The sequence below is a fragment of the Chiloscyllium plagiosum genome, chromosome 23 (genome assembly GCF_004010195.1).
Source record: "Chiloscyllium plagiosum isolate BGI_BamShark_2017 chromosome 23, ASM401019v2, whole genome shotgun sequence".
Lineage (NCBI taxonomy): Eukaryota > Metazoa > Chordata > Chondrichthyes > Orectolobiformes > Hemiscylliidae > Chiloscyllium > Chiloscyllium plagiosum.
The window spans coordinates 53,316,138-53,328,846 of NC_057732.1; the positions used below are offsets into that span (position 1 = coordinate 53,316,138).

Sequence of the window (12,709 nt, forward strand, 5' to 3'; positions counted from 1 at the left end):
GGAAAGATGTTGTGAAACTTGAAAGGATTCCAAAACGGTTTACAAGGATATTGCCAGGGTTGGAGGATTTGAGCTATAGGGAGAGGCTGAACAGGCTGGTGCTGTTTTCCCTGGAGCGTCGGAGGCTGAGGGGTGACCTTGTAGAGGTGTACAAAATTATGAGGGGTATGGATAGGATAAATAGACAAAGTCTTTTCCCTGGGGTGGGGGAGTCCAGAACTAGAGGGCATAGGTTTAGAGTGAGAGGAGAAAGATATAAGAGAGACCTAAGGGGCAACTTTTTCACGCAGAGGATGATACGTGTATGGAGTGAGCTGCCAGAGGAAGTGGTGGTGGCTAGTACAATTGCAACATTTAAAAGGCATCTGGATGAGTAATTGAATAGGAAAGGTTTGGAGAGATATGGGCCGGGTGCTGGAAGGTGGGACTATATTGGGTTGGGATATCAGGTAGGCATGGGCGGGTTGGACCGGAGGATTTGTTTCCATGCTGTACATCTCTATGACTCTATGAATAGCCCTTGATATTATCAACGGCACCTCCAACCTTTGTATCATCAGCAAACTTACTAACCCACCCCTCAACCTCCTCATCCAAGTCAGTTATAAAAACTACAAAGAGCAGAGTCCAAAGAACAGAGCCCTGCGGGACGCCACTCACCACTGACCTCCAGGCAGAATACTTTCCATCCACCACCACTCTCTGCCTTCTGTCAGCCAGCCAATTCTGAATCCAGATAGCCAAATCTCCTGTATCCCATACCTCCTGACTTTATGAATGAGCCTATGGTCAGGAACCTTGTCAAATGCCTTGTTGAAGTCCATGTACCCCACATCCACTGCATGACCTTTGTAAACATGTCTCATCACCTCCTCAAAGATCTCAATAAGATTTGTGAGGCATGATCTGCCCCTCACAAAGCCATGCTGACTGCCTTTAATCATATTGTGCTTTTCCAAATAGTCATAAATCCTATCCCTCAGAATTCTTTCCAAAACTTTGTTGACCACAGATGTAAGACTAACTGGTCTGTAATTGCTAGGGATTTCCCTATTCCCCTTCTTGAAAAGAGGAGCACCTTTCGCCTCCTTCAAATCCTCTGGTATGACTCCCGTGGAGAGTGAGGAAGCAAAGATCTTCAGCGGCTTAGCAACCTCCTTTCTCGCTTCTTGGAGCAACTCAGGATAAATCTGGTCTGGCCCTGGGGACTTATCAATCTTAATGTTAGCCAAATTTCTTGCACATCAACTTCCTTAATCTTGGTCTGTTGAAGCCCATATCCCAGCTCCTCACAGTTCTCATTCACAACAAAGTACCTTTCCTTCGTGAAAACCAAAGCAAAAAACTCATTTAGGGCTTCCCCTATCTGCTCAGACTCCACGCACAAGTACCCTCCGCTATCCCTGATCAACCCTACCTTCTCCCTGATAATTCTCTTATTCCTCATGTATGAGTAAAATGCTTTTGGGTTCTCCCTAATCTTTCTTGCCAAGTCTTTTTCGTGTCCCCTCCTGGCTTTCCTCAGTCCATTTTTGAGCTCCTTCCTAGCAAGCCTGTAAACCTCTAAAATTGTGCTTGACCCTTGCTACCTCCACCTTACGTAAGCTGCCTTCTTCCTTTTGACGAGAACCTCCTCTGTTCTTGTCATCACTGCCTCGTCTACTATAGTTAATAAGTAGCTATCTTAGTAATTAACTAACCCCTATTTCGGGGAGGAAACAGATTTCCAGCACTCTTTCTTTGATTGGAGATTTTCATTATTGAAACATCTGTGTCAGACTATGTCCTATATGCTTTGTTTTGTAGACAGGCAGCCCAAGCAGCTGGTTTCAATGTCTTGCGATTGGTTCATGAACCTGCAGCAGCTCTTCTTGCATTTGGAGTTGGACAGGAGTCACCTACTGAGAAGAGGTGGTGTATTTTGATATTTTAATGGTGTACTTTTATTTGAAGCATTTTAATTCACTAGATGTCATGGAATGGTTAGTTTTAGTTCTATAAATATTTGCATTGCCATACTTCATATTACTTTGTGTTATTTACAATTTTGTGAATTGAAATGGGATTTATACATGTATTATTTTTTAATTAATTGACATTTTCATTAGATGATTCAGCCACAAACTAAATCTGCTGATGGGCTCTAATAGAGCTGCTGTATAATCTCAGGGATAGTATCTCATTCAGTTTAATTGTTCAAAGCAATGTGATTATCTGCACTTAAACATTGAGTTTGGTTATGTAACCCAACTATTTCTGGCTTTCAGTTGAGTAAACTCATTTTGTGCGAGATAAGCAATGGAATATACAGTTTTCATGTAATTTTATCTTTTTCTCTATCCGTGTATAGTAATGCACTGGTTTACAAACTTGGTGGATCATCACTATCTGTTACAATAGTAGAGATAAATAGTGGCATGTACAGAGTCCTTGCCTCTCATACTGATGACAGCATAGGAGGAGAGTGTTTCACGGAAGCATTGGCACTCTATTTAGCTTCAGAATTCCAGAGGTAAGAGCTTATACAGAAGAAATAGAGATAATGTTGGATCACTTTCAACACTGACTCCACTTCTGCAAGAATGAAATTCTAAACTTTTTATTTTATAACAGATTGTTTAAGCACGATGTTAAGAGCAATACGAGAGCCATGATGAAACTTATTAATAGTGCCGAAGTTGCTAAGCACACATTGTCAACTTTGGGAAGTTCCAACTGTTTTTTAGATTCACTTCATGAAGGCTTAGATTTTGACTGCAGTATATCCAGGTATGTATTTAGTTGTGAGAGGCCAAGAGACGTGTTGATGTTGAACCTTATTAGTAGACCAATTATTGTAATATTAGACCTCTATAGGAACCTTCTAGCTCGACAGCACCAAACACCAGAGACTGAGATGAAAGGCTTCCATCTCTAGTGTATTGTTCTAGAGGTTTTCATGTTCAATTTCCTTGGTGCCTGCATTTTCTAGCTACTTATTTCCTAGAAGGCTTGTTACAATTTGAGAAAAAGGGACACTTTGCACTCTTAGTTAATTCTGGATTGGTATTGAGCAGCTGTGGCTCCGTTTCCGAACCCATGACTAGTTATGGCAGCTCTAACAACTCTTCTGGAGTCTGAAAGTCGATTGCTCAGCAAGTCTGTTGGCTAGCACCACCCCTCACCCCATCTCCATGGAAACCAAGCCACCGACTCCTGTTGTGAGGCTGACTTCTGAATAGGTCACCTGATCCTTCCTTTCATCTCTTCATTCTAGCTTCAATGAAATTGACAGTTTTTAAACTTAGTCTTATAAAATCTCACATTCATAACAATGCCCTGGTTATTGAGCACTTTGCTATAAAGTAAATCCTCTTTATCCATTCTGTGAGGACTCACAATTTTGAATCTTCCCTCGATCTCCTTTGATCCAAGCACCAATGAAAGAAGACAGTGTTTTCTGTTAGTAATTAACCTTCTTACTGTTAGGCTAGATTTTTCTGATTGAACATTTCAACATTATCCTCACTTATAAACCTATAGCCATTTTGAAGCAATTTTTATGGTTAACTTGAATGAAGTACGATATTAAACTGGAAACCCAGTACACGAGCTGGGTTTTATATGACTATTCTTTCCATGAGCAACAAATCTAGAAGCTATCTAACATTTTACAACTCAATAAAGCTGCGGTGTACTCTAGAATTTGAAATTTTTTATGGGCAGCAGGCTGTCTTTTTATTTTAATTTTTTTCAGAGCAAGATTTGAATCTGTATGTTCTGCATTGTTCATTCAAAGTGTTCAACCTATTCAGAAGCTTGTAGATGAAGCTGGACTCTCCAGAGGTGAAATATCTAAGGTTTGCATTGGAGATGCTTAACAATAAATGTTGACCTAACCCTTGAATTTCAAACTTTGTCAAGCTTCCAGTTAGCAAGGCAAAAGACCCACTGAACTACCTCCAGGTTCTACTGCTCTCTCTTTCACTTGTCAATACAGAATAATGGGAGTGATAAATATTCTGTATTTTTTGCTGCTAAAGGTCATAAATCTATGTTGTTTTATGCCAGTAAAATACTCCTGCCACAGATGAATGTACAGTTGGTTTAAGCAGTATAGACTTTAATATTCATAGAGAACATATTTATTTGAAACGTTCTCGCATTGTATAAAATCATCACAATAATCAACTTGTGAATAACTACTCCTTACCTAACATCCATACTAATCATACCAAATCAACATTAGCATACATCTTGCTCATAAATCTACACTGTAACAACTTGTGTACATATAAATCAATCCGGTTATGTTGACATTATGTGAATGGATGCTAATCTAAAGAAACTGTTCCCATTTCTTTTGTAAGCACTCTTTAATAACATGACGTGCTCTTAATATAGCATACAGTGGATTCAAAGTAACTTATTTGTTTTGCTCCATCGAAAGGCAGGAAACAACCCCAACTATCCCACAATCATAGTTACTTTGCCAGCCATTCTTGTGACCTCTAAGGTGGCCATTCAGAGTAGCTTTTATTCAATGCCAGTCGTAGCACTGTTAGATTATTTTGATGTGAGGCTTCCTGCAATTAAACTGTTCCAGTCTGGTTCTCTATATGCTAGCCTCAACCTCAGAAACAAGCAACACATGTTCAGTGTGAGATGAGGAAAACATGAACAATTGGACCTCTGCTGATGTGACACTCTGACCATGCAGTGGGCATACACTCCTGTCTTCCCCTCCCCTCCAAAAACAAATAGAGGGCAATATGGGAAACAGATGGTCATAGTCAATACACAAAGCAAACATCTATCCAAAGGTCGGGGACGGAAATTATCCAAGTCTCAGAAGTAAAATGACTTGGCCTATTGTGCCAATTTATTGAAAACATGATTGCTATTTATGTGTGCACATCCTTTTTGAAAGTAATAGTTATAAAGGAAAATATTTGTTATTTTTAAGATAATATTAATCTCTTATGTTATTAATAGACATGATGTATCATTGATGGCACGGTGGCACAGTGGTTAGCACTGCTGCCTCACAGCGCCAGAAACCCGGGTTCAATTCCCGCCTCAGACGACTGACTGCGTGGAGTTTGCACGTTCTCCCTGTGTCTGCGTGGGTTTCCTCCGGGTTCTCCGGTTTCCTCCCACAGTCCAAAAAAAATGTGCAGGTCAGGTGAATTGGCCATGCTAAATTGCCCGTAGTGTTAAGTAAGGGGTAAATGTAGGGGTATGGGTGGGTTGCACTTTGGCGGGTCGGTGTGGACTTGTTGGGCCGAAGGGCCTGTTTCCACACTGTAAGTAATCTAATCTGAAAAAAAATTGATAGGTTATGTGCTCAAGAAAACACTTTAGGAAATCCTGTTACTTACGTTACTGAGTTGAAGAACCTCAATAGTGCTTAATGGATGTGGAAAAGGCAATAAAAATAAAGTTCTGACTCGCTCTAATTTTAGGGCTAGTGTAAATAGTCCCCTCTCTCTACTGAAAAAAAAAGTTAATTTCAATAACACCAGAGTGTACAATCAGATTTAATTGAAGGAAGTGTACAATACTGAGTGTGTTTGGCTAGTTTTAGTTCCAGCTATTCATGTAGACTCTCCAAGCATTCCAATCCAACTCTTCACTTAAAGCAATTTGTATGTGGCTTTGATTACTACAGTGATCAGATGTTGAGCAGTGATCATGTTAAATATCATTAATTTAATACTTTTCCAAAGCTAAGTCTTGCCCAAAGCTTTTGTTTCAAGCCTGGGTCTAAGCCCAACAGCTTCCAGACTGTTCTGAAGGCACAATGCACTACACTTTATTTTGTTTGCTCATTGACTCTCCCAACATAAACATTCCTATGCGCCTTCAAAACTACCATTCTTGGACTTTATTTTAAAATCACTATTGCTACAGAAATACTTGCAAGTTAATCATTAAACTCCTTCAAATGCACAGAAACGTCATATGCCATGAGTTCAAATGCACAAATGCAAAAATCCAAGGTCAAACATAAATGAAATTAAAATATATATTAAATGACATTTCTTGTATCACAAAAATACTTTACAGTCCATGTAGGACTCTTGAAATGTCGTCACTATTGTAATGTATGAAACCCAAATGCCAATTTCTACATGGCAAATTTCCACAGCAACATATCTGTTACTGTTGCTGATTTTTACATAAATATCTGTCGGACACAATGAACCCCCCTGTTTGTTTGAAACCTGATTTAAAACTTAGAAATGTCAAAATGTTGGATGCTGTAGTTAGCATACAAAATAGAAACAGGAGTATGCCATTCAGCCTTCCAAGCATGCTTTGCTGTCAAATAAATTGCATCTGGTCTTATTGTAAACAGTGGAAATACCCTCTCCACACCTACCCTTCTCCCTATGCAATGAGCTTTTATTTTCCACAATATCCTTTGCAGCATCCTATTAAATACCTTCTGGAAAATCCCCCTTTATCCACAACACTTATTACTTCCTCAAATGCTCTAATAAATTGTTTAAACATGATTTCCCTTTCACGAAACCATGTTAACTCTGTCTCTGATCACCTTGAACTTATCCAAGTGTTCAGCTATAAATTTAATAACAGTTTTTAACCCTTTTTTCTATCGAGGGCATTTTAGAAAATTAAAAGCAATGCTTCAGCTATCTCACTCATCACTTCTTTTAAGGTTGCAAAATAGCAAATATGACTACTATATTCAAAAAGGAATTGAAACAGAAACCAGGAAACTATGGGCCAATTAGCTTAACATCTGCCATAGGGAAAATGTTAGAAGCTCCCACACTGTCCTCAACAATCACCACCAAAACCCACCCCACCCCCAACTCAGAATAAATTTGTTTGTTCTAATTAGAATCATGTAGTATAGTGGAAGCCCCATGGTCCATCGAGTCTGCCCCATCAAAAACTATTTGAAACCTACACTAATCCCACTTTCTAACACTTGGCCCATACCTTTGAATGTTATTACATGCTTCTCCAAGTACTGTTTAAAGTTTGAGGTTTCCCATCTTAACTCCCTCCCATGTAATCCATTCCAGATTCCAGCACCTTTTGAGTAATTCCTTGCGTGTTAATGTAGTATCTTTCATTCTTTTTAGGTTGTTCTTTGTGGTGGCTCTGCACGTATTCCAAAATTGCAGCAAATGATTCGAGATCTGTTCCCAGATGTTGATCTGTTAAATTCCATCCCCTCAGATGAAGTGATAGCTGTTGGTGCAGCTATTGAGGCTGCATTGCTACTAGGGAAGGAGAACAGTTCATTGGAAGAAGAATCTGTAATTGTGGAGTGCTCTGCACGCAACATTGTTGCTAAGGTATTAAAATCTGATATCTGTGATTCCAGGCGCAAAAAACGTCTTTAATGAGTTTTCAATGCCGTATCTAATTCTCCAAACACCTATCTGTGTAACTTACAGTTGACACCCTATGATTTACGAACAGTTTTAATGAAAACCAGTGCATTACAGAATGTATATTTATTTGTCATTTGCCTGTAGTGGTGTCCTTTCGATCTGATAACTGTGCTGCCCTTCAGGTTACTGTTTCACTTGCAAAAATGAGTATCCATAACCTTTCACAGTGTAATATTTAATCCATTGTTGAAGTTTCAGCTGCAAATTATTAAATCTGGCTTACAGAGGAATCAGATTGTGCTCAATATTTTTATTATGAATATTATCCTATATTGCTTTGATGAAGCAATTACTTTCTCTAGTTTTTAAAAAAAAAATCAAGATTTCAAGATGCTTTATCTTGTAAACAATTCTAATAATGCAGTAAAATCATTGTTTAACCATTATTGCCAGTTGCTTGTATATTATTTTATCCTTTTACTTTCCTGTAGGAGAGTGATGAGTCTGGATCTGACACATATAAGGTGGTGTTTCCATCAGGTACTCCATTACCAGCAAGAAAACATCATGCTTTTCAAGCACCAGGAAATGTTTCTTCTGTCTGCCTTGAACTGTATGAGTCTGCGGAGAAAGGTTGTGAGACAGAAAGAAACAAATTAGCACAGGTCAGTGTTTTACTTTGAGTCTTTACTGTAATAATTCTGTACTCCAGAAGGATGTGCGCACTCTGTCAAAGAGCACAAGGAAGGTTGGGATTGAAAAGATTCTTCAGATGTAAAGAAATCAAGAGGTTTGGGGTATTCTGTGAGGAATTAGATTTAAGATTATGTTAGATTCCCGAACAGTGTGGAAACAGGCCCTTCGGCCTAACCAGTCCACACCAATCCTCCAAAGAGTAACCCACCCATCCTATTTCCCTCTGATCAATTGACCTAACACTAATGGGGCAATTTAGCATGGCCAATTCACCTGACCTGCACATCTTTGGATTGTGGGAGGAAACCCACACAGACATGGAGAGAATGTGCAAACTCCACACAGACGGTCACCCGAGGCTGGGATCGAACCCGGGATCCTGGTGCTCTGAGCCAGCAGTGCTAACCACTGAGCCGCAGATCAGGCATGATCTTATTGAATTGTTGAGCAGAATTGAGGGGCCACAAATCTACTCTTAAACAAGCCTTCTGAAAATCTGGAAGAGAGAAATTGTGAAAGAGGAGAGGCAGAAAACTCTCACAGCACTTGATACTTTTTGGAAAACAAAAGCCTCCATGTTGTGTGAAGCTATATTTCCGCAGATGCTAATGAGTTTTTTTTTACTGGGCCACCTTAGGCACCTAGGTTTGGCAAACTGTTTGATTTTGGATTTCATCACCAAGCCTGAACTGACCTTGTCCTCATCCTCTTGTCCAGTTATACGTAGTCCAACAGGTTAATTTAACGGTAAATTAACATAAATAATGTAAAGCTCCTCTGGACCCCCTCCAAGGTCAGCGCATCCTTCCTTAGATAGGAGGCCCAAAACTGCTCACCATATTCCAAGTGCAATCTGACCAGAGTTTTATACAGCCTCAACCATACATCTCTACTCTTGTATTCTGGCCCTTCTCATTTTCTTTCCTGACTGCTATCTGAATCTGTCTGTTAACCTTGAGAATCATGAACCAGGATACCTATGTCCCTTTGTGCTTCAGATTTCCAAAGCCTTTTCCTATTAAGAAAATAGACTATGCCTCTATTCTTCCTACCAAAGTATATATCTCATGCTTTTCCACATTGTATTCTGTCAGCCACTTCTTTGCGCACTCTTAAGTTGTCCAAGTCCTTCAGCAGCCTCCCCGCTCGCTCAACACTACCTGCCTCTCCACATACCTTTGTGTCATCTGCAAACTTCACAACAGTGCCCTCAGTTTCTTCATTCACATTGTTCATGTGAATAGCTGCAGTCCCAATACTTATTCCTGAGGAACCGTACCAGTCACCAGCTTGAAAATGAGCCCCTTTATCCGCGCTCTCAGTCTCTGCCAGTCAGCCAGTCCTCTATCAATACCAGTACCTTGTCCATAACACCGTGGGCTCTTGTCTTATTTAGCAGCCTCCTATGTAGCACCTTGTCAAAGGCCTTCTGGAAATCCAAATAGATCACTACTGCTGGCTCTCCTTTGTCTAACTTGCTCATTACCACCTCAAAGAATTCTAACAGATCTTTCAAGCATGACCTTCCCTTGATGAAGCTGTGCTGACTCTGACCGTGTACTTCCAAGTAGTCCGCAATCTCATCCATAATAATGGACTCTCAAACCTTACCAACGATCAGGGACAGGCTAACTGGCTGTTAAGTTCCCTTCTACCTCCCTTCCTTCTTAAATAGACATTACATTAGCCATTTTCCAATCCCCTGGGATCCTCTCTGACTCCACTAATTCCTGAAAGATCAGCACTAGTGCCTTCATAATTTCTTCATCTATCTCCTTCATAACTCTGGGATTAGTCCATCTGGTCCAGGTGACTTATCCACCTCAGGCCTTTCCAGTTCCACAGTATGTGCTCCATAGTAATGGCCACTGCACTCACCTCTGCCCCCTGAATCTTTTGAAGTTCTGGTATGCTACCGGTGTCTTTCACTGTAAATTAATGCAGAGTACCTATTCAGTTTGTCCATCATTTCATGGTTTCCCTATTACTACTTCTCTAGGCTAATTTATTTTTAGATTAGATTCCCTACAGTATGGAAACAGGCCATTTGGCCCAACAAGTTCACATTGATCCTCTGAAGAGTAACCCACCCAGACTCACTTCCCCAATGCACCTAACGCTACGGGAAATGAAGCACGGCCAATTCACCTAACCTGCAAATTGTTGGATTGTGGGAGGAAACTGGAGCACTCAGAGGCAACCCACACAGACACAGGGAGAATGTGCAAACTCCAGTCAACTGAGGCTGGAATCGAACCCAAGTCTCTGGCGCTGTGAGGCAGCAGTGCTAACCACTGAGCCACCATGCTGCCCCAATCCAGTGATCACTCCTGTCACCTTTTTATATAGTGTAAAAATTTCTTGTCTCTTTTTTACCCTCATGTTGTGTGTGTCTCCCCCCCCGGCCCTGTTACTTTTTAGTTATCCTCTACTGATCTTTGAAAGGTTTTCCAATCCTTTGGCTTCACAACATTGTATGCTTTTTCTCTTATGTATTTGCTGTTCCTGAGATCCCTTGTCAGCCATGGTTGTCCTTGCCTTAGTATGTTTCATGTTCCTTAAGATGAACTTCTGCTGTACCTCCTGAATTACTCTGCTCCACTATCTTCTGTGATAGACTCCCTTTCCAATCAATTCTGGTCAGCTCCTCCCTCATGACTTTGTAGTTAACTTTACTTAGCTGTAATACCGTTACATCTGATTCTAATTTCTCCCCCTCAACCCTCGATGAATTTTATCGTATTGTGGTCACTGTCCCCTCGGGGTTCCTTCATCTTCAACTCCCTAATCAAGTCTGCCTCATTACGCATCACCAAATGCAGAATTGCCTGTTCCCATGGGCTCAACCACAAGCTGCTCCAGAGAAACCATCCTGTAAATATTCCATAAGTTCCTTTTCTTGAGATCACAACCACCCTGATATTCCTAGTCCACCTGCATATTGAAGTCCCTCAATAGACCCTGTAATAGTGCCTTTCTTGCATGCATTTTCTGTCTCCTGGTTTTATTTTCTTCCCCACATCTGGACTACTGCTAGGAGGCCCATACACAACTCTCATTCGGGGTTTTTTTTTCCCTTTGTGGTTCCTCATCTGTATGTCCGCAGATTCTGCACCTTCTCACCTCAGATCACTTAGAGTCCTAAAGCACAGAAACAGACCTTTTAGTCCAACCAGTTCATGCATAACATAATCCCAGACTAAACTAGTTGCACCTGCCCATATCCCTCCAAACATTTTCTAGTCATGAATTTATCCAAATGTCTTTTAAACACTGTCACTGTACCCGCATCCATCTCTGGAAGTTCATTCCACACACGAACTGCTGTCTGTATAAGAAAAATTGCCTCTCATGTCTTTTGTTAAACTTTTCTCCTCTCACCTTAAAAATACGCTCCCAAGTCATGAACTTGCCCACCCTGGGGGAAAACAAAAACACCTGCCGTTTACCTTATCTATACCCTTCATGATTTTATAAACCTCTACAAGGTAACCTCTCAACCTCCTACACTCTGGTGAAAAAAGTCCCAGTCTATCCAGCTTCTCTTGATCTTCACATCGATTTAATTTCATTTCTTATTAAGAAGGCAAGCAACCCACCCCACCCATCTGTCTGTCTTTTTAGTAGGATGCATGTCTTTGGAATTAAACTCACTAAGTTGTCATTAATTGCTGAGGTTGTCAGGGAATTTTGGAACATTTATGTTTTGCAGTCACCCTCCCCGCCCCTTTTTCTTTGCTTCCAGTGCAATAGCAGGTTTGCACAAGAATGCTGATTTTAATCAGTTTGTTGTAGCTGCCAACAACTATCCAGACCTGACTGGCTTTAAAAAAACAAAATTATTACAAGTGTTCATTCGATGAATTCTGAAGATTTCCTCTGGATTATGTCTAGTAAAATGCTGATTCTATGTATGAAAAGTGAGTTCATGATTTTGTTGCACGGTGTAGATGGAAAAAAATTTTCTATTATCAAGGGCAAGGTTAACATTGCAGGTGACTAGATTTTGGCATGCTGTTGTAGCTAAAACTCATAAATAACATGACCAATGTATGTTTTATTTCCAAAAGGGATGCTAGTTCAGTTTAGGTTTTGATTACTCTATTTCTGTTAGACAGTTGTTCCAGTGTTTGGCATTTGTGGACCAAGAGTTGTTTCCTTCCAGAGTTTACTTGTTTTTATTATTTATTGTTTGTTGATGTGATGGTCTTTTTTCCCAATTGAGCTGGCAAAGGAAGGTGTAGAGCGAAGCTAAGATATAGCTGTAAAATAAAGTGTAATTGGTGAATCCAGTGATGCTGTGTGCTGATCTTCTGCTGTCCTTGTAACCATGTAATTATATACAATAACGGAGGTCATATAAAAGGCAAGGAACCCTATCTGGAAAAGTTGTTTTTTGAACACAAGCACCTTAAGTAAGACATCTTGTTTGCTATTCCAGCTGAAGTTCTGGAAATACAAATTGTTTTACTTTTTTTAAAGTCGTGTTGCATGCAAAACTTGCGCCCACACCTCCCCCCTTACTTCCCTCCAAGGCCCCAAGGGACACTTCCATATCTGCCACAAATTCACTTCCACTTCCACACACATCATCTATTGCATCCGCTGCACCTGATGTGGCCTCCTCTATATTGGGGAGACAGGCCGCCTACTTGCGGAAC

The 12,709-nt window shown here is 40.4% G+C and overlaps 1 protein-coding gene across 1 annotated transcript in view; it reads left to right on the forward strand.

Moving 5' to 3' along the window:
- Window positions 1-12,709, forward strand: part of hspa14 (heat shock protein 14) — a 33,439-nt gene that overhangs the window by 13,829 nt on the left and 6,901 nt on the right. Inside the window, exons 7-12 of the mRNA XM_043713228.1 lie at window positions 1,807-1,911; window positions 2,351-2,512; window positions 2,614-2,769; window positions 3,737-3,839; window positions 7,098-7,313; window positions 7,844-8,017. Coding sequence (XP_043569163.1) covers window positions 1,807-1,911; window positions 2,351-2,512; window positions 2,614-2,769; window positions 3,737-3,839; window positions 7,098-7,313; window positions 7,844-8,017 — 916 coding nt within the window. The remainder of the gene's footprint in view (window positions 1-1,806; window positions 1,912-2,350; window positions 2,513-2,613; window positions 2,770-3,736; window positions 3,840-7,097; window positions 7,314-7,843; window positions 8,018-12,709) is intronic.